Genomic DNA, 22625 nt, shown 5'->3' with positions numbered 1-22625 from the left:
ATGTCTACTGGTTCTTTTAACAATCCCTTTTGCTTCAACCCATCTTTAGACACTATTCAAAAATGGTTCACTACTCGTTGGTCATTAACAGCAGGGCTGAAGGTGTCGGCTAATGTTTAGTTTTACTGTTTTGTTGGGTTAATCTTACACCTTTATAGCTCTGATCTCTTTTTGGAATTTGGCAGCTCCCTTGTTCTATGGTAGGTTCCTTTTTGTCCTTCCTAGGAGCAGCCTGTTCCACTTTTGTAATTCTTGCATCCCCTCGATGCTTTGTTATTAAATACAACTGTTACTTCATCAAAAAAAAAAAAAAACGATCTCAATAATTATAAGTCAATCAATGAATTCATCGCCTTGATATTTGCCATCGTAATCGACACTTTCATGCTTAATATTATTACATTGATACCTCTCCCGATTATTGTTTGGGGTCTCTTCTATCACATTGATATTGATCTTCATCAGTTTCACCCTCCCTACTCCCTTGATTATCTTAATATTCTGAATCTGAAATTTTATCATTTTGAGCATTGCGCCTCAGTATTCTCATATCATGGTCAGCGTCAACCTCTTCAGCTAGCTGAACATGCTTGCTCGTGGTTGAAGTTTTGGATTTTGAAGTGGGAGATGTTGCAGCAGTATGCTGTACTGTTGGGGGTGGCAGTGATGAAGGTTGTAGGCGATATAGCAAATTTGGTGGCTGTCTCTCAAACATCGAACAGTCAACCAGTTCTGATGTTCCATTGATTCTTTCAAACCATCGAATTGCACTTTTATTTCTTTATTTTCACGTTCAAGGGCTATGATCCTTAACTTCTCAATCTGAAGTTGATCATCGATTGAAGAGGGTCCCAAATCTACTGTTTGCTTCTCCATCAACATGATGACCAAGATAGCAAATCAAGACTCAAAAATTGGGCTCTGATACCAAAATTGATGTACTTTCAAGGTTTTGCACCTCTCAAGCACAAAGAAAATAGAAACAAAAGCACTCCTGCTGATATTTTTTCACAAAACTTGCACAAGTGTTCTTAAAACTCACGTAAGAAGAATATCTAAAGATGAACCTTATACTCACATGTTCCTCAGTCCCGCAAGACTGTGAGAAGCTTTGAATAAAGGAGGAAAAGAATGTTTAACCAAGTTTCTGAAGCAGCCTCTTAAAAACACTGATCACCAATGTTATTTTCAATAGATTGAGCCCTTAAATAGGCCTTACAATGAGTAAAATTGATGAGGTTAAGGAAACCCTATCCTAGCTAAACTAGGACAAGGATTCTAGTAGAAATGGAATACTATCTCACAATCCTAGTTTGAATGACATACTACTTGTTAAAGAAATGGACCTTGGGCACTCAACCATCCCAAAAGCTAGCTCATGAGGGGAGGATTGTCCAAGAACATTAAAGGAGATAACCCATACCTTTTTTAATCTGATGTGGGACTCTTCAATACTACTAACAAACCGAGTTTGACTAGAACTCCAAATATAATCCTACCAAACAAGAACCTCACAACTAAGAAACAGAAAACAAGAAACCTAGAGCCCGTTTGGATGGGCTTTAAGTTGGTCAAAACCAACTTAAAGCCCCTTTTTAGTTTTTGGACGTGTTTGCCTAATGCTAACTTTAAGGCATAAAGTTCTTAAAGTCAGTCAAAAATGAAAAGTTAGGATTCCTAACTTTTTTTTCTAAGCGCTTAAAGTCATTTTCTTTGACCATGAAAATTACTTTTATATCCCTTATATTTTAACTAAATTCCCAAACTATCCTTTTTATTCTTTAACCCTAAAATTCACATCATTTTCCTCATTTAAGCACTTTTATCCAAACACTCAACTGCTTATTTATAAAAATAACTTTCAGCACTTCAAAGTTCTAAAAACACTTCATACATAAAAGTTACTTTTTTTAAGCCCATCCAAACGGGCTCCTAATCTTTCAGAAAGCAATAATTCCTAATCTTGAATGGATTATTGGACTTCTTGAGGTTCTTGGGCCTCAATTGTATTAGCCCTTGTGCTTGTTAAGCACCAATTTATCTCGTCTATTTATCACATAATATGGGACAGAGGGAGTTTTATATAACAAATCTGAACACCTCAAATTCTCAGTTCTGTCAAGGCCCTACAAATCAATATCTATAAGTAGACTAGACGTTGAAAAGTTTTATGCAGTTGAATACTTGGAGCCAAACGTCATTGAAAAGTTTCACCTATTTAGATATATATTCTCACATTCTAAAGTTTTGGGAAACCACTAAAAAAAAGATTGAATATGTCAGACGATCTGAATGAACTTTGCTCATTCTACATATGGAGCTCTCTACTTCAATCTCATTTGAGAAAGAAGAGATCTTCAACTTATCTATAAGTTTGATGTGACTAAAATTATATGCTGGCAGGTAAGATTAATGGAATGCTACAAATCCTCTGACTTTTTGTACTGTAACTTTTTTGTTGGGAAGACTAATCACCAAACAAAGCCGCATCACAGGATATGGCAGCACTTAAAGATCTATTTATCAATTAACAGCTATTTAGCTATGCAGTATATTAAAAAATACATTATGATAAGTAAATATATCATTCAAGAACAAAAAATGCTTGGATAGACCAACTGATAGAAGGACAAACAGAGTGATTCTCACCATCTTTTGTAAAGAAGGATTATTCCTGTCATTTTCATTATAGGATAGGAATGCCTTGGTTTCCTTTTGCATCTTGAAACTCTGGAGGGCTGACATCTTGTGTTGTTTACCAGTAACAAGGGCCTCACACTGATTTTTTACTTGGTCATAGGGTATCGGCGTAGAGGAAGTTGGGTAGCTTGCAACTTGTCGGGCAGTTTCCAGAACCTACATATGCAAGAGAGTGTTATACAGGAACATGTTACTGATCTTACAGTTCATAGTCCCACAGCGAATTTGACAATGTTAAACAAAAAGAAATACTAAATAATTATGCATGTGGAATGACGTGTCACATGAGCTAATCAATTCCATTAACTTAGAGATTCTCAGAAGGGAAATACACCTAAGTCATAGTTGTTTACAGGAACTTATTTTTCTACAGCATCATCCTCAGGTCCTCCTTTTCTTATATTTTAGTTTCTTGTTTTTTGATGAAGTAATAAAGTTTTATTGAATATCTGGGAAAAAACATTGATATCCAAGAAGTATATCAAAAGGTACAAAACCTAAAAAAAGATATGTTTCTTTTGCGAATGACACCCCATCTTCTATAAACAAAGGAACCTCTGAGGTATATGGAAAGGCAATCCCTCCCAGGTTAAAAAGAACTTTTCATAATATGACTTCGGAAAAAACTCCTATTTCTCTTAAGGATCCAAACTGAGATATATGGAAAGGCAATCCCTCCCAGGTTAAGAAGAGCTTCTCATAATATGACTTCAGAAAAAACTCCTGTTGTCCCCCACTGCCACCCTCTCCAGATATCATGGAGATCATGTGGTGGTGCTTTGTTTGAATAAATTCAATCACGCTTTGGAATTCTATCCTTTCCTAGTCTTAAAAGTTCCTTCTTTCTTATGCAATGCTCTTGTAAAGCATAGACACTTTTAAAGGTGACACCATGTCTCTCACGTATCTTGACATCAGTTGCCTCCTTTAAATGTTTCCTTTGTTATTGACATCGATAACATGAGGGATCAAGAAAAGGATGTACACTATACAAAATGTTTTAGGTGATCTAAATTCCTATGACTGAGTCTTTCTAGCCCCTGAGAGTATCTTTTATAAAAGTATAGAGAGCCTCTCTAACCAGCGGAAGTGGTGGGTGTCCACAAATGGCTATTCTTGGCTCGCTTCTGATAATGCAATTCCGGAAGGAGTCAGTAGTTGAGCATTGTATCCCTTCTCGTGTCCCTAGATTTTGATACAAGCTATCTAAGGCTTTCCCTTGAGCATTACTAATAGCCTTCTTAGCTTCCCTCTTAGCTCTCGTATATTCTTCAAAGGCTTCTCTGACATCTACTTTTAGTAACTTTATATAGCACTTTTTTTTAGCTCAAATAACTCTTTGCACCTCATGATTCCACCACCAGGATTCTAGTTGATCGAGGTCTTAAGCCTTTAGACACACTTAACACTTCACTTGTTGCTTTTTAATGCAACTTGATATTTTATACCACAAGATGTCTTTCTTGCCTTCTATGGCCCTTTTTACCTCCTTTCCGTAGCACTTCTTGAAACACCGCCTTTTAGTGCCTACAACAGAATTCTTGATACCTTGCAAGTCGTCTTTTTGCACACTATACTCTTACGCTGTGCATCAAGACAACCACCCTCGTTGGGAGGTCATTGCTTCTCCGGGTATGACCCTACAGTTCGTACATTTAGTTTTATCATGTCTTAGAAAAGGATAAATCTATTTGACTATGGTTCGCTCACTAAATCATAAACTAAAACAACATCAATATACCCCGTGTAAATCATAAGCTAAAATCATCATTATATTTACCAACAAAACCATTTAGATCTCACCTAATAAAGATTTGTTGGTTATTCGTAATCCCTTGAACTAAGGCATAACAGCTTAACCCCTTGTTTTGAGTATTTATGCCATCATGTTTTGAAACTTCTCGTAGGTTCATATGTTGCTTTTGGTACTTGTTAGTATGGTTTGGGTGGGACCCAAGGGGCTCCGGTGAGTTTTAGACAAGAAAAACGAGATTTGAACATTGCAGACTTTTTTTTCTAGTTTCTTAAGAACACAAGGGGTCCCCAGCAAAGGCAGCCCACTAGGCTGCCGAGTCTCGCAAACGCGAGGTCTAGCCCTGGGAACACGAAGACTCAGCCGTGTATCCTGATTGGCACCACTGTCATGCCTGAACACAGATATAATGGAGCGCCGGAGATCATTCTATTTCGTCCCTTTTGGTTACTATGCCTCACCAATGGGAAGACAACAGATAGGATGAACCTTTGTAGAGTCTCTTTGCAATGATGCAAAGACCAAGTGGATTTTCAAAGTTTAAATGTCAATAATATGTAAGCAAGCCTATCCATAGACTAATCTAGAACATAAACAGCTCCACAAATATTCTTAAACATGTTCATCAAAGCAGTTACTCACCGATTCTAAAAGCTGGTTAACACTTAGAATGTCAAGGGAATTGATAGACAGAGACGTCTTTCGACCTGATTGGCTTCCATTAGCATCTGAAATTGCTTCTTCATCTATGAGGGAAGGTGGTGCCATGACCTGATAGAGTAAAGAAACACAATTAGTCTCTTAGAAAGAATATCTGAAAGTCATGTCATTGGGGTGGGAGAAAAAGTTCAAGACATCACAAAAAGAAAAATAGTAACCAACTAGACATAAATAAATGTATATCTCAAATACACAAAATGGTTTCTCTACAACCTCATCAAAAGTCTCGAACTCAATCTGAGCAAGTGGAGAGCAGGGGTGGGGCGTTTCCATATACAGAGGAATTCCAAGTGGATATGCATCGTCTGGTTCAAATCTTTCCAGGAGTTGTTTTCTTATGCTTGATAACTCATCCTGGAAAACAGTAGCCAAGATTAAAGACCCTTCTCTAGAAGATGAGAACAAATCCTGTACTTAGAAACTCATGTATTTAATAGTTTAAGATCTACAAGAGGGATTTTTTTTGGTATAACCATCTGGTGTCCAGAACCCACCAGCCCGACTAATCCAGATACACACCACATAGTGCCCATTAAAGGAGGAAGCTCTCCATACCAGGAGTCTCTCCATTCCCAGAGACTTTTTATGGAAGAGAAAAACAAGAGAATATATTGCAGCAGATCCATTTTCCTATGAGTTTGCATAAACAGTGCTACACATGTTTGTAACTTGAGCAGATTATGCTCCAATCAAATACTCTCATCGTTCAGTAGCAAGAACTCATGGAAGCAGTTTAGAGTGTCTGAGAGAAGGAGGCTCCACAATAGTTCTCTTTGGACATTAAAATGATATAATAACCAGTTTTGATGATAAAGTATTCAGAATCATGCCTAAGTATGTGGACGATGAATATTAATTTCATCTAATTCAGGCAACATTTCAAATCATCTTATATTGACACAATGTTATCATATCAGTCGGCAAAGGAGCAATTTAGAACTAATCAAGAAGCTATTCCTTCAACCTAATTTTATTTCTACTCTGTTATTTGTTGTTAAGTCGATAAATTTCATTGTTACAACATCAAGTCAGTTTCATAAAAGAATGTACAAGTAGTGTCTATGACTCAACCACAATCTTCCATCAAGCTTATCAAATTACCTATACAAGGTGGATTCCTTACCAAAAGTACAAATGTAAGGAGAAAGACACATTAATGCTGTCTACATCATTCTTTCTATTTTGAAACAATGTTCTTCTATCATAACTGTATTGACCAAACAAATCAAATTAGCTGTTAATGACACAAAAAAATAGCAATAGCGTGTATAAATCTCTGCCTTGCCAGCAAAAAAAGATTCCCCACCACCTATGAGGTTGCGAACCTGCATCACAGATCAAAATTTTGAGAAAGCTAAGAAGCTAATACCTCTGACAATGTTCCGCATTTAGATGCGAAGTGCAACATAATGATTTCTTTAAATTTTTCATCGTCTAACTCTACTGCTGACAGGGACTGCAAAGCTGCAATTTCATCTTCCTGTGAGCCATAACCATATGTTTCACAACCAGATGTGGTTTGCAGCCTCACATCTTCTCCCAACTTAAGATAAGGATCAACCTATTTAACCAAACATTTATGACATGATTAAAATTTAAACAAACTATATATACTAGAAAACATGGAAAGCGCTGATCAGATTAGGCCTAACAGCAAGATTAAAAGAAATCAACTACTTATCCAGCAAACTATAATGTAAACACAAAGAGCTTTGGGAGATTAACCATTTCATCTGTCAGTGATGAGCTAACCACAGGACTTAGTTCAGGGAGATTGCCTGCCCTTGCTGAACAGATGAGCATATATGATGCCAAAGTAAATAGAGACCTCCTTCGAGATGGTTGTAAACCTCCTTCAGCAAGCAGTAAATAAAATGATAGTCAATATTAGCACCAAAGACATTAATGCTGGTAAAATCAGAAATTCCACACTGTAAGATACAGTAGTAATCATTGACAACCCAGTCAGAAACTTCTAAAGTGATTGAAGTTTTCATTATCTCGAATTAATGATGTCAAATTATCTCAGAACCCCAACTAAATAACTGTAAGCTTGCACTCCCGAAGTATGTAAGATGGTGGAACTTGATAGTGAACCCAACTCACCTTCTTTATCCATCGAAATAGTCCTTAGAGAGAAGGCTAACTGGAAAGACCGAACAAGCGCCATATGACTAGAATTCTGCAATTAGCAAGACCAACTATCATGTGATTGATGAAAACAGTTGCAGAACAACATAGAAGATGGAGATCAAGCAATATAAGACTTAAAACAGTTTGGAGTAGTCTTTAAAATAGCTTTGTCATAGATTTATTTGGAGAAAATAGTTTGTGCAAAACGTGTTTGGATAGTTGTAGTTTCTTGAAGTATTTTGAATTTTGTGTAAATGGAAAGAGTTTTTTACACTATAAAAATTTCCTCGAGGCACTTCTGTACCCAGGAAAAAACTTTCTTGAGAATAAAAACTTTAACTAAAGAAGACATTTAAAAAAAATCTACTTTTTTCAACAGCACATCCAAACACCACCATACATGAGAAACAAAATGCTTGAATGTTTCCCCATGCATCTCCGATTAGAGTTAGATAGTTAGACACTTGGGATGCTATAAAGAAAAAGAAAAAAGAAAAAAGAAAAGAAAACATTTCCATGATAAAGGATTTGCCACTAGAATATTGAAAACTGGAACAGAGAGACATTTATATACAACAAAATAGATGGGATCTAACCTTTGATCGAATGAAAAGTAAAACAATTTTGTACGTATGGGCCATCGCATCAAAATTGGAAGGAGTGTTATCAGTCAGTGTTGCCTGAACCCAGATAGATGAAAGCAGAAGACTCACTTGGTGACTACTCAACCGAAGTGAAGTGAGCTCCTGAAGTATTTCAAACGATTAGACATATAATAAGCTGAAAAGGAAAACAAATTCATGAGCATCTCTTGCAAATAAAAGCAGAGACGTTAGTTCTTCCATACTGGTTTCCTGTCAGGGAGGGCATCCTTGAAGCCACAGGATTGACTTTGAGATCGAGGGTCACCAGATTGATGTGAATGGCGACTGACATCTTCATTTTCTTCCCCCACTTCTCCATCTCTAGAACCATTTCCATCGTGAACGGAGAAACTCTTACTTCTAACCTTAGCCAACTTCCTTGGTGATTGGACTAGAATACTCTGAGAAGAATTTCTACTATGTAGAGATGACAAGGGACTGACAGGTGGCATAAGCACAGTGGAGAATATATGGTGTGCTCCAGCTCGTGTTTCATGGTCAGTGTGTGCCATTGCCAAGAGCAAGTGGAGAAAGAGAGCATCCGGAAAAGCCTGAGGGCGATTGAGAGCAGATTATACCATTTGGACTACATAAAAGTTACAAAACCATGAATCAGGAGCTCAACAACAGATTCTAGTTACCTTCCTGTAATATGACACATTTGGAATGCAAGAAACAATTTGTGCTGTGCGATACACAGCTGCAATTGTTGATCTAGCTGCAACGGTGCTAGCTGGAATGTTCTCTAGCACCATGCCCATCATATCAAGTATAGGGCCCACGTCAGCAACCTGCTAATGACAGAAGTCATATTAAAAACACTACCTTCACCTAAAACATAAAAGCATAGGGTATGCTCGTGTAAATAAGCAAATGAAGATCTATACTTAGAAGCGACAATAAGAATACAACATTCATCATGTAATGGCACTTGGTTCCTGCACACTACCAGAGGCAAACAGGATGTTGATGCTTGCAATCAATTGTACCTGGTAATAGCAACGTCTATGTACACTCTACCCTCCCCAGAGCCCACTTAGTAAAATTTCACTGGGTATGTTGTTGTTGTAATAGCAAGCAGCTTATAGCAAAAAACTAAGGAAATAAATTGAGCAGACGGACATTAAACTCAGAGAAAGAACTTACTCCCAGAAACTATAATCAAATTTGATTAACTCATTATCATCACAGTTTTGAATGAAAACATCAACATCTATTGACCTTCGAATAGTGCCAGTTGCATCAAATCTTACACGGAGTTCAAAGTAAAACTTTAAAACTAGTTACTGGTATAGATTCTAGGAAATGCAAAAGATTTCTGTTTCTATTAACGGCCTCATTATGGGGGTAGAGTGAATAAGTAGGCCAAACAAAGTGAAAAGAAAGGGCTGCTGGGTACACAATGCCTATCTTTTATTCACTTGTAGTTATTAGAACTAGCACTCTTTTTGGGTCCAGTACGCAGTGTCAAAATTATTAAAGCAGGATCAGCTTGCACTTGACAAAGAAAAATTTCAAATTGTGAAACTCATAGGTCTAATAAGGATGTATTTTTGGTCCAAACCATTTTTTATTAGCATTGGAAGCTAAAAGCAAAAGGGCACAACTTCAACTGTGAATATGCAAAGTGAATTTCTTCCTCAACACACAGAAAAAGACACATTGAGAACATATGGAACAGAAAGGGTAGTGGATTCCAAGTAAACTTAGTTGAAGACAATTTACTTCATTGTCAACTTCGTGCTGGATTTAGGTACATACATAAAAGAAAAGAAAACTTCAGAGTATAATGCATGCGTGCAGCCAATTGAAACCAAATTATCAAAGACAAACCTTCTTTGAGAGTTGTAATATGCACTTCTCTAGGGCAGACTGAAGATTGGAATTAGAAGCAATTAATCCATCTTTCGGACTAGAGGCTTCAGTTGAATACTGCATGCACTTCCGTAAATGTTTAATAAGGTCATTAATGACACCAACTATAGTTGCGGAAGCTTTCTCTTTTGCATTTTCTACTAAGTGTGTGACCACATTAACTATACTGATCTGTATGTCAGGCTGCTTGACAATGTTCTTGTGATCCAAATGCTTGACCAAGATGGATAGCAACAAATGAGAATTTTCACCTGGGATCAAAATTTGTATTAAGGAAAAATTGAAAGAGCAACAGACTAAACAAATCACAAATATTAATCTCAGCTTTAGAAGAGGAACAGGGAGCCCATGAATCACCTGATTCCTCTAACAGGCACTGCAAATGCATGAGCACTGAGCAGGCGAGTCCTTTCTCTGAAGCCCAATAGTTTTCAGTGTCAAAACTATGAAAAAGAGGTTCAAGAACCCGTCGTACACTAGTTGCTTCTTTTGTCAGTAAGGCCATGTTACGTAAGCAAACTCTGGCCCAATAAGCAGGACTTTTGGCTGTCTCTCTGATTGAAGTTAGACAATAATATGAAGTAAGCATAATCCATTACATTGTCAGCTGGAGGAAAAGAACTTTACCTTTTTAGGCTTATAATCTTACATTGAGGATGTCAATTTTGTATTTGCATTCATGATATTTGGCGAGTAAACCTTCTTGCTCATATCAGGGAAAGATGAGCTGTGATCGTCACTATTCAACACTCCTTGAACCCACTGTTCTGAAGGTTGAGACTGTTTACTGTCTTGTCCATTTTCTAGGTTCACTGTGAAGTCAATGTAATTCTCCAAAGTCGCAGTAATAATCTGCATTATTTTCATGCCAACATTAGAAACACGAATTGGTAGTTGGGGTATCTCATGATCTGAAAATTGAGTAACTGAGTATTATTGAAATTATCTTACATGATCAAAGTCAATGGAGATGTGAGACTGCTCCCCCATAAACCACACCTAAAAGAAAAGATTGGAAAAAAAAAAGGCAAATGAAACACACGTGGAGAAAGGTCAAAAGAGGAAAAGAATAGACTCCACATTGTCGCCTAAAGAGAAATTAGAGAAATACAAGGAATCAAAAATATATCCGAACTTCCAAGAAAATTGATAAACACGAAAACTATAATGTGTAGCTATGATGAGAAATGGTCCATAAGCTATTATATAAGTTGTTTACTACTTTAACCTTACAAGCAAATACTGAACCTCATGCTAGATTTAATTACTTTCCCTTATCTGTTCGCTTCACAAACTTTGAATCATCTCTGGATGCACAACATTCAAGTAGATTAATTTTAAAAATGGAATGGGTAAACTCTAAGTTGCTCCTTCAGAAACTAATGTTTAGACGTCATGAAAGAAGCTTCTCATCCCAGTTATAGAAGCCGCACTAGAAGTACTGAAACAAAATGGCACCTTTTCTCAATTACTGTGCTATGTTAAGCTACTGTTGCATACACTTGAAACCTTCCAATTTTATTGGACGTCCCCGAAGGGTGAGTTTTATACACTTGAAACTTTTACAGTTGCTTGATAATTATCTGATGTAAACTGGCAGAATTAGCTGCCAAAACACGACATATAAGTAGATATTTATCATTGAACTAATGAGTTTGGATAGGCACAATGAAAAACTAGGCTTTAAAATGAGTTAAATAACTCCAACACACAAAAATACAGTGCCACATGTACCTCAACAATATAAGACTAGTTTATCAGGAAGTGCTAATTAAGGATTCACATTACAAGCTTTTATCACCATACATGGGCCCTTCCTGGTTCTAACTGGTCCAAGACATGTCCAGTATTGAGACAAAGCCACTATATGAAAAAATAAAGAGTGGTTAGCTTGTTCATTCATCACACAGTCGTGGGAATGTTCTGTGTGATGACAACTAAAGTACATAACATCCTAGTATCTGATTCAAGAGCTGCAAGAATAAGCTACTTCTGAGATTAAGTGGTAAGATATCGACGTTAGTGAAATAACAAATGCAGATAAATCCTTTAAAGAGAGTACTATCATTAGTCTATGTCAGCGAGATCTAGTAATTCTGAATAGCAGAAAACACCCCAAACACCTGAAGTGGTTCCAAGTTCTGGGTACTTGAGATTTTTGCAAGTATAATTAAATATATAATAAACAACAGAGAGAGAGAGAGACTGAGTTTTTACCAAGACAGCCAGAGTTTGCATTCCTGCAGAACGCAAGTGCAAGGCTCTATCATCATCTCCAACTTCTCGAGCTAGTTGGCACAGTTTAGGTATGAGGCCTTCTAAGTTGAACATGTAAGTACCATCCATCTGCTTAACAAAGAGAAGCAAGAGAACTTGAATCCACTTTTTAGCATAAACCCAAAATATTTTCCAGGTTCTTCTAAATCCATTTATCAAAACCACACTCCATTTCCTTCTCTCAGACACTCCCAAGGGAAAACCCAACCCACCAAAAATAAAATCCCAAAACTGCCCCTTGTTTATTCTAGAGTTAAGCCTCTTATAAAAGCCAATAGATGACAAAAACCATTCAAAATCTAGGATAGAAAATGCAATACCATAACTTCTTTTACCTTTTAGGGGGGAGTAGGTGCAATAACTAATATTGCTCTACTCGTTCATCAAAAGTTTACATCCTCCTCGTGGAATCACAATGTACTTGCAACACTATTAAAATAGACTGTAGGCCTAATTCAACCCCAAAAGCTAGCTCAAGAAGTGAAAATTGCCCAAGCCATATTAAAGAGACTACCCATCTCTTAAAGGAACAATGTGAGACTCTTCACACAAACACCCTCATGCTCAGGGCTAGACATTTGGTGTGTGGACAATTAATATGGGGGGCAACATCAGGAATGAGAATTGAAATGTAACTCTTTCTGACATCACGTTAATGAAATGGACCTTGGGCCTAACTTAATTCCAAAAGCTAGTTGAAAAGGTGAGGAACTAAGGATTGCCCAAGACCATATAAGGAAATAAATTTTGCCTCCCACCCACCGATGTGGGACTTAACACTTCCCCCTCATTCCCAGATTGGCCATCTGAAGCGTGGATAATATATGATGAGGGGCCCACATCGTGTGAAACAAGACTTGGGTGGGCCTACCTTTAATACCATGTTAATGAAATGGACCTTGGGCATAACTCAACCACAAAAGCTAGCTCAAGAGGTAAGCATTGCCCAAGCCATATTAAAGAGACCACTATTCCCGGATGAATTAGGGGCTGTCAGAGCTTAATAGAGGGCCCTTAGGTAGTATGTGGGGACTTCAATGTGTGTAGGTTCCCCGCAGAGAAGAGGAATTGCCAAAAGAGGTCTTCTGCCATGGTAGAATTCTCAGATATCATAAAAGACCTGGAGTTGATTGATTTGCCACTTGAAGGACGAACACATACTTGGTTCAGGGGAGATACAAGCAATGTTGCATCAAGGATAGATAGAATTCTGTTCGTGAACAATTTAGTAAAATGAAGCAGGTTGCTCTACAAAGATTGACATCAGACCATGTACTTATAGCTTTACACTGTGGATCATGGGACTCAAACAAATCTTATTCCAAGTTTGAAAATTGGTGGCTAAACACCCAGGGATTTATAGAAAAAATCAGGTCCTGGTGGAATTCTTTTGTTTATGCAGGGAAGCCAGACTACATTTTAGCATGCAAATTGAAAGCCCTGGAGGGAAAGCTCAAGGAGTGGAGTAAGGGAGAAAAAGGAAATCTGGTTTTGCAAAGATCCAATTTGTTAAACAAGATGGCAACTCTAGACTCTATAATTGATAGTAGAGCACTAACAGAGGAAGAGGCTGCATTAAAGTCAAATACTTTCTTGGAGTATGAAGAGCTACTCAAGAATGAAGAGACTGCATGGAGACAAAGATCCAGAGTGTTTGTGGCTAAAAGAGACTGCATGGAGGCAAAGATCCCGAGTTTTTGTGGCTAAAAGAAGGTGACAACAACACTAAGTTCTTCCACAATTCAGCTAATGCACATAAAAGAAGTAATTATATTGACCACTAGAAGTACAAGGTGAGACAGTGAAGGAGCCAGACAAAGTAAAAGAGGAGACCAAACCGTTCTATAAAAAGTTGTACATAGAAACAGAAAGACGGAGACTAGTAGGTAACATGATAAACTGTCCTACAATCTCAGAAGCAGAAAAAGCACAATTACAAGCCAAATTTGAGGAGAAGTAGGTGCTCAATTGCCTGAAGAAGTGTGCTATAGATAAAGCCCCTGGACAGGATGGATACACAATGGGCTTCTTCATCAAATGCTGGGAAGTTCTGAAACATGACATTATGAATGCCTTTCACAATTTCTATGAACATGAGATATTTGAAAAGAGCTTCAATGCAACATTTATTGCATTGATCCCCAAGAAGAAAAGCGCAAAGGAATTAAAAGACTTTAGACCAATTAGCTTGATAGGCAGCTTCTATAAGTTTTTGTCTAAAGTGTTGACCGAAAGGATCAAAGGGGTAATGGACAAACTGCTAGAACCTCAGCAAATGGCTTTCATTCAAGGCAGGCAAACTATGGATGCAATATTGATAACTAATGAAGCAGTAGACCCAAGAATTTCACAAAAGATGCCTGGAATCCTATGCAAATTGGATATAGAAAAGGCTTATTTTTTTTATTTTTTTATTTTTATTTTTTTGGGAACAGACCCTACACGAGGCTCCCACCTCTCGTGCACAGTCAGGGGTTGAGCAACACCCCCAAGCCTTAACATAAATAACAAAAGTAAAAATACAAGGAGGGGGACATAAACCTTACCTCCGATCCTATGGTGGTTCATAAGTCAGCTAACCTATTAAGGTCGGCTAACTCATCCCCGAAACAAAAAAGGGCTAACTATAACTAGAAAGCAGTAAACCTATGAGAGGACTCCTCCCGATGACTAATAAAGCATAAATGAGGGAGACTCTCCCCTTCCATGAGAAAACAAGAAAGTAACCTACACTAGTCCTATTCAACTATGCTACGTACCATACATAGCTAAATTGAAAGAAGAACAAGTATATGAACCTTCTATCTCGCATGGGGTGGGAAAATTCTTTTCATCTTTGCCCTTTTTAGTCTTGTCATACCAGGTAGAATCCTATGCAAATTGGATATAGAAAAGGCTTATGACCATGTCAATTAGGGTTTTCTAATCAACACCCACAGGAGAATGGGCTTTGGTGAGAAGTGGATCAGTTTCTGGATCTCAACTGTGAAGTTTTCAGTAGTGATTAATGGAGCACCGGAAGGTTTTTTTTCATCACAAAGGGGAATAAGACAAGGGGGCCCTCTGTCCCCTTTTTTGTTCATCCTAGCCATGGAAGGACTTCACAACATGATTAAGACCGCAAAGGTCAATGGTTGGTTATCTGGTTTTGAAGTCGCTAAAAACAGTGGAGAAAGCATGGAGGTAACACATCTACAATACGCAGATGATACTTTGATTTTTTGTGGTGCAGAAGAGGAACAATTAAGATATTTAAGAGTAATCCTAGTGCTCTTTGAAGGCATCTCAGGCTTGCACATTAATTGGGAGAAGAGTCACATTTATCCCATTTACAATGTACCAAACATTAATCTCTTGGCCTCAGTTCTGGGAGGAGAAGTTGGAACCCTACCCTCTGCATATCTAGGGATGCCATTGGGCCAATGGGGCCAAATCAAGGTCCAAGGAAATTTGGGATAATGTTCTAGAAAGGTGTGAGAGGAGATTAACAAGATGGATAACCAATACTTGTCTAGGGAGGGGTAAGACTCACTTTGATCAATGCAGTGTTAGATGCTCTTCCAACCTACATGCTGACCCTTTTCCCCATCCCAGCAAGGGTAGTACAGAGGTTAGATAAGATCAAGAGATCCTTTTTTTGGCAAGGAAATAATACCAGGAAAGGTTATCACTTAGTCAAGTGGAAAGAAATCATCTCAAGAAAGAAACAGGGGGGCCTTGGCATTAAAGACCTGAAGAAACAAAGTAAAGCTTTGAAAATGAAGTGGTTGTGGAGATATGCCCATGAGACACACTCTCTATGGAAAAATGTGATCAGTATAAAGTATGGAGAATTGGATGGGTGGATGACTAAAGAAGTAAGCAATCCTTATGGTGTCACTGTTTGGAGATCGATCAGAAACTGGTGGCCCATTTTACTTAACAGCACTACCATTAGTGTATATGATGGTAATAAAACAATCTTTTGGTAAGACAGGTGGTTAGGTAATTGGAGTCTTGCAGAGAAGTTCTCTGATCCGTTTGATTTAGCTATCCATCAGGACAGAACAGTAGCTGACATGTGGGCACCCCAAGGCTAGGATTTAAATGTCAGAAGAGACTTGAATGATTGAGAAATTCCTAGACTGATTGAGTTATTCAAAATTATTGAAGCTTTTCAAGGTCTAAAAAAATGGGATGGACAGACTATGGTGGAATGGGCACAACAAAGGGGCATACAAAGTAAGTTCAGGGTACAAACTTTTGAACTTGACAATGGGAGAGAATTCCTTATGGCCATGGAAACAAATCTAGAGAACCAAAGCACCTTTGAAAGTGGCATGTTTCTCATGGCTGTTAGCAAAAGAAGCTGTCTTGACACATGAAAATCTAAGAAAGAGGAACATTATCTTAGTTACACACTGTTGTTTATGTGGTGAGGCAGCTGAGACAGTGGGACACTTGTTTTTGCATTGCAGAATTACAGATCAGCTATGGAAGATTTTCATCAATCTCAGAGGTATACAATAGACAATGCCTAGCAAGATTATTGACACTCTATCTGGTTGGGAAGAACTTGGGAAGGGAGCTAAAAATAGGAGCTACTGGAGAACCATCCCAGCCTGTATATGGTGGACCATTTGGAAGGAAAGAAATGCTAGGTGTTTTGAAGATAGGAGTAGAACAGTACAGAATATTAAAACAGATTGTATTTTGCTTTTGTGTTTTTGGTGTACAAAGAACTCTCTTATAAATGCAGAAAATATCCTAGAAGTATTAGGGTCATGCAAGGATTAGGAGCTCTTTGTCAAATTGCTATACTTTGATCCGTTGTAAAGGATTTAGCACTACCTAAGTGCTGCTTGACAATACAAGTGTTACTTATTCAAAAAAAAAAAAAAAAGAGACCACTCATCCCTTAAAGGGTAGAAGTAGGACTCTTCACAATCCTAACAGACATCAGTGCTTGCTAGCCGCTCCAAAATTATGACAGACAGTAAGAGACATAATGATTCATGACCAAATGATACATGGGAAGCTATATTGCATGACTACCCAAGTCCATCTTCAGAAACTACATTCTTCATTCAAAATATATTAGCGGAGTACAACTACTTCAAAATAGTCTTTCCTGAGAATGATATCTGTATATATTAACATCTATTTTCCTTAGGCACACAAACCTGGCTATTGATGAAGTCGACTAGAGTGTTGCAACCTAAAATCTGCATTTCATTATGCTGTGTTTGTTCAAAAAGAGTGCGGATAATCCCCAATAGACTAGTAGCATATAGTGGCCTGCAGTTGTAAATTTAAACAATTAAACCATTACATTTTGTTCTAACTGCATAAAAGTCAAAAGTAACGTCAGTAAATATTGTATGCAGAACTTCACTTGTATCAGTGCAATAATGCAAAACTGCATATCACATGCATAGATACTGATGTTATTTGAGAAGAAACATTTCCACCAAAAATTACTTAGTCAACCAGAACATCGTAGATACCCTATAGCCTATTTTCAAGTCAGAAATTTCTGAGGAAACAACTAAGCATTATTACTTAAATAGTGTCTAGACATATTTGAGGTGGCACCTACAGACTTGCAAATCGTTTTTCAGTACTATAATTCATTGCCTAGTTTCATGATAACTAGATCTCCGGTAACATCAGTGCTCAAAACAAAGGAAACAGGAGGCAAGAATACAAGTCACCAAGGAAAGCGGGAAAAGATCTAAAACAATCTCATTAAAATAAATTACATCAAGCAGAAAGAGAGGGATTATTTTTATCTTTTTTTTCTTTTTGATAAGGTAAGGTATGAACCAAGGAAGACGTTTTGATTACAGAGAGAAGCTATATGAACCCTTTTTATAATATTTTCTTTTTAATTGTGACCTAATAATAAGACAAATTTGAAGCAGTTCCACCATCTTAAACTGACCAGCTTGCTCATATTCTTTCCACTCATAGTTTTAAGGAGATATTTGACTAGGTCTTTCTCTTTTATTTGGGGGTCTGTATAGGTTCTTCGTAAGGTCAACTATATCAAATGACTTCCATAACAGCTAATAGGAACAACTCGTTTGTTTGATTTTCTCCAAAAAGTCCTTCACAATTCTGTACTCTTTTATCAAAGGGGAGCCAGTGCACAAAGCATCCCACCTTCACACGGGGTCCAAGGAAGGACTGGACCCCAAGAGGATATAATGTAGGAAGCCTACCCTGACACAAGCATCAGTGGCTAATTCAACGGCTCATACATGTGACCTATAGGTCACATGAAGACAGCTTAACTGCTGCTCCAAGGCTCCCCTTCAATTCCAAACTCTTTTAATGCTCTCAAACAAGTAAGGACAGGAACACTTTATCAAAACGGGTAGATCTAATGTGGATTTCCTTCAGGCACATAACTCTTGATAACCAGTTGGGATCTATCAACAGCCCCTCCACAAAGGGAGAGGAATTTACTGCTGGGGTTTTAAATTTTTAAGTTCTAAGCTCTTGTGTAATAGAACTTTATAGAACTACACCAAGGGGTTGCAAAACCAGCACTGTCTATTAAAGTATGCATATGAGAAATGAAGAGCCTTTGTAGTTCTCTTGAAGTTGAGGACAACAAAAAATGCTATTTCTTCTAGTTGCCAAAGACTAACCAAGCAATCTAATGATGATCCTTCTCCACATATAGAGTTTAGAGAACAAAAAAATAGTAGATCCATATTTCTCCGTATTGTTCTCCAGAATTCGTTCCCTTTTTTCTGTTTCTTTTTTTCTTTTTTTCCTTTTCTGGATAAGCAAGATCCATTCCCATTTTTATCACCTGTTTATGTTCAGCTTCATCTGCCACAAATAATTGTAGCCATGCACCTAGAAAGGCATAAGATCTGGCTTAATCTTCCCAGCTAAGCTTAGCACTGATTAGAGCCTTGTAAACTGGTTTGTTCCTATCTTTTCCTTGTCTAGTAAATGCAGATAAATCTACAGTAGGACATTCAAACTGGTTTTAGTTTTGAGCTATAGGTACACAAGTACTTCTATTAATTGTTCAAACTTACATCTGCTCCTTACATGAAGATAACAGCTTCCTGTAGATCATGGTAACAACCTTTACTGACCCAAGGTGCTCATTTCGCAAATCTTTGTAACACCTTTGCTCCAGGTATTCAGTAATCTGAACCACATTGATCAGTAATTAGTATACACATATTAAGGAGGCTCCAGACACCAAGAAAGCTTTCCAAACATGGAAATTAATGAAACTTTATAACTCCCAATACTACAATATGAATATTCTGATTCATAGGTAGAAATTCATGGCAACAATTTATCTATATATCAGAATGACAAATGGACGTTCGGATATTTTTTCACTTCAATGAATTTATGGAGAGACTGAGCTCACCTTTCTTACAGAGTAACCCCTCTCATGGCTTATTTGAGGGAGCAAACCTAAAAAGATCTCTGTAGTAAAATTAAACTATGGAAGAGACTTCATGACCTACTTTTGGACTCTTATTTTAGAACATTACTGCAAAAAAAAAGTATGAAATTTTGGAGGCTGAATTCCTAGAAACTACTTGCTATTTGAGATAATAACATCCTCTCAAGTATGTAACTACCTTGAACATAACATGCAAGGTTTAATAGCATAACAAAATGGATTTCCCCTCTTTCCTTGTGAATGGAGAAGTACAATGTTTCCCACAGGACAAACATGCTAAAAATCTACGTTGCTGACAGGTGAGTGAAGGATCCTCTAAAAATAGTGCATTTTTAGAGAATCCAATATGGGTGCGGCAACATTTTTGGAGATTCCTTGCAACATAGCTTAAAATACAAGAAGAGCACTAAACGGAAAAATTGAAGTTTTCATGAATCAGTTTTTCAAAAAATTCTTAATAGAAAAATACAACTTGAGAGGATATTCTGTGTCAACCTCAAAATTTTAGTGGGTCCTCTTCCGAATTTTGGAAGTTCAAGAGCAGCAAAATTACAAAAGTTTAATTTTATGAACTACTGAATTATAACTGAACAAAAAATAATAATTTTACCTTTGGTATGCGCAATGGGTTTCTTGAAGCATACTCACAAAGTTTTATAATCTTTCTATCATTTGGCTCAGCATCCTACAATGCATGAGAAAAAAAATATAGAAGATAATAATCAGGAAATAAGTAAGACTGAAATACTGAAGATGTCAGAAAAGTAAACCATATCATGTTTTGACTCCAAAAAACATTAGCGCATTGCCAATATAATAAGCATCAGAAGAAAACAGAAAACCCTATATTATGTCAACAGAAGAAAAAAATGAACGATTGTAAACAAGAAATTGACCTGTGATTTAGGGAAAATCTCTCCAAGGAGCTTTTTGTAGCGTTTAACAGGTTGTCTTGACCTTGCGCGCAATGATGGACAAAAGAAGCAGAGACTACCACATGCAGGCACTACTTTCCTTGACATCACCCCCATCTTTATACAATTTCAAGCCCCTCCTCTGCAAATCCCTATAGACCACTTTCACTCCAATCATCCAACATTCCACAACTCTGGAAACAAAAAATACATCTTCACCATATATATACAAATTCTAATACCCAATAAGAATTTATTAACTACTTCGTCTAGATACTTTCCTTTCGTAAAAGAAACTACATCCAAAGAAAAAACGGCATGATTTCAAGAAAATGCGAAAGGAGATCCCCGGATAGCAAAAATATCAAGAATTATCAAGAAATCGAGCCAAAAAAAAATACCCACCAATTGAAAATCCAAAATTCAGCTCTTGGGATCTAGATCCAAGCCAATGAGCTGAAATGAAAAACCCCTCAAAGATTGAATATCTTCTCTTTTCTTTTTTCTTCGAACGAATTTGTCAAAGCAATAATTGCTCTACTATGATTAAATGAAGAAAGTAAAATTTTCAAACAGAAAATGTTATTTTATTACCTGGGAATATTTAGTCAAAGGGGAGGGGGAAGAGGCTTGAAATTTACAACTCTCCTCCCCTTTTGAGGTTTTTCAATCCGTGAATACTACTAATTATTACAGCAAAAAAGAAAACTAATTATTACAGCAAAACAGAGATTGGAGAAAATGCTAAAGAAAAAAAAAACAGTATCTAAAGAAGGAATCTCTGTAAATAGTGGCTGTCACAAACAAGTGTAACGGGCAGGTCCAACGTGGACCAAATTAACGGTCGTTTGTCGGTATATGCAATCAAACCTTTTTATTGCGACTGCATTTGTCTGACTGTTATAATGAGGTGTAATTATATACACTATGTATGCTAGCATTTCATATTTAAATTTTATTTAGTAGTGATCATAATTATTGGCATCATTTAAATATTAAAAAAAATTAAATATTTGTACTTGAAATTTACTATGTTACATGACATTAATGATGATTTTATTTTTTTTTGGTCAATTGTGCCCCTTAGGCTTTTTATTATTCCGTAAAAGAGGTACAAGTAGGTAAAACAAATGGATAAAAAACAAAGCAGTTCACCTACCCACTACTTTACTAATTGAAACCCTCATTGTTCTGTGTCTTCTTCTATGTCTTCTTCGTCCTTGTGAAGATGATGAAGAGGCCATAAAATGATGGTCTCTTTCTGATTCACACCTGTTCTAACTGATTTTGTGCTTCTTTGCTTTACATGTGTGTCTTGAAATTTTAGTTAGAAGATGACCCTTCGTCTTCTTTCCTTTTCTGTCTTTGTATTTTTCTCCTCTTTTTGTTGAAAATGATGAAGAGACCATGTGATTTGGTGGTTTCATTCTGATTCAAACCTGATCAAACTGAAATTTTATGAATCTTTGATCTGCATGTGTGTTTGTTGTCTTGAATTTTATTGTGTAGATGCAACGTTCCTCTTCTCCTTTTTTTTTCTTTTCTGTGTTTGTGGTCTTCTCCTCATCCTGTTGAATGATGAAGAGACCTGGTGATTTCTGATTCACAAATGCCTTTCTTGACATTGATACAAATAGGTATAGTGTGTATTCCTTTGATTGAGTACCCTTGATACTAATACCACAAAGTAGACCCACCCTATCTCCATTTGTTCTCCATCATTGTTGTTCTTTTTGTACCAGTAACTGATTGTAATATCCCCTAAAAACGTTGTATACGATATTTTAATTCTCGCCTAAATATGATATAGCCTCTGTATTTTGGGCATAACTTTTCATAGGAATATCCAAATTAGGTGATTCAAATTTCTCAGTAACCACAAGATCACTACCTACAACTTTTGTGAAGACCATATTTTATGTTTCGGAGGTTAAGTAGGTCAAATAAATTAATTTTTGTAAGGTAGGATGCTGTGATGGAAAGGAGTGTTTATAGAAGAAAAATCATATCTCACTGTAGGTTTATCTAAATTGGTTGATTCTTGAACGATATGAAACTAGATTTCCATATCTACAATTCTTAAGATACACCAAATCTTAATAAGAAATTTATCTTATTCAAACACAGCTCCGAAAAAGAGTATTCTGTTAAAAAGAACTCATCTCACCTACCATGGAAAGATCTAG

At 37.0% G+C, this 22625-nt stretch overlaps 1 protein-coding gene across 5 annotated transcripts in view; it reads right to left on the bottom strand.

The window, feature by feature from the left end:
* The window catches only part of LOC129904673 (protein SEMI-ROLLED LEAF 2), a 28371-nt gene extending 7211 nt beyond the window's left edge, over positions 1–21160 (bottom strand). The window contains exons 1-20 of one of the 5 annotated variants that reach the window (XM_055980249.1): positions 21034–21160; positions 20845–20895; positions 20422–20633; positions 20136–20210; positions 19140–19255; positions 17265–17379; positions 12043–12171; positions 10777–10824; positions 10475–10677; positions 10183–10379; positions 9784–10076; positions 8592–8744; positions 8154–8501; positions 7903–8052; positions 7280–7355; positions 6899–7026; positions 6543–6734; positions 5387–5527; positions 5096–5224; positions 2650–2856 (exon numbers count right to left, since the gene is read on the bottom strand). In XM_055980249.1, the coding sequence (XP_055836224.1) occupies positions 2650–2856; positions 5096–5224; positions 5387–5527; positions 6543–6734; positions 6899–7026; positions 7280–7355; positions 7903–8052; positions 8154–8501; positions 8592–8744; positions 9784–10076; positions 10183–10379; positions 10475–10677; positions 10777–10824; positions 12043–12171; positions 17265–17379; positions 19140–19255; positions 20136–20210; positions 20422–20556 (2835 nt within the window). In that variant the 5' untranslated portion in view covers positions 20557–20633; positions 20845–20895; positions 21034–21160. Of the gene's footprint in view, positions 1–2649; positions 2857–5095; positions 5225–5386; positions 5528–6542; positions 6735–6898; positions 7027–7279; positions 7356–7902; positions 8053–8153; positions 8502–8591; positions 8745–9783; positions 10077–10182; positions 10380–10474; positions 10678–10776; positions 10825–12042; positions 12172–17264; positions 17380–19139; positions 19256–20135; positions 20211–20421; positions 20634–20844; positions 21002–21033 lie in introns of those variants that run through there. The other 4 variants (XM_055980250.1, XM_055980251.1, XM_055980252.1 and 1 more) reach the window with 4 other exon arrangements.
* Between the last annotated feature and the right edge of the window lie 1465 nt (positions 21161–22625).

This window comes from Solanum dulcamara, chromosome 9 (assembly GCF_947179165.1).
Source record: "Solanum dulcamara chromosome 9, daSolDulc1.2, whole genome shotgun sequence".
Classification (NCBI taxonomy): Eukaryota; Viridiplantae; Streptophyta; class Magnoliopsida; order Solanales; family Solanaceae; genus Solanum; species Solanum dulcamara.
This window is presented reverse-complemented; position numbering and strand designations above follow the sequence as displayed.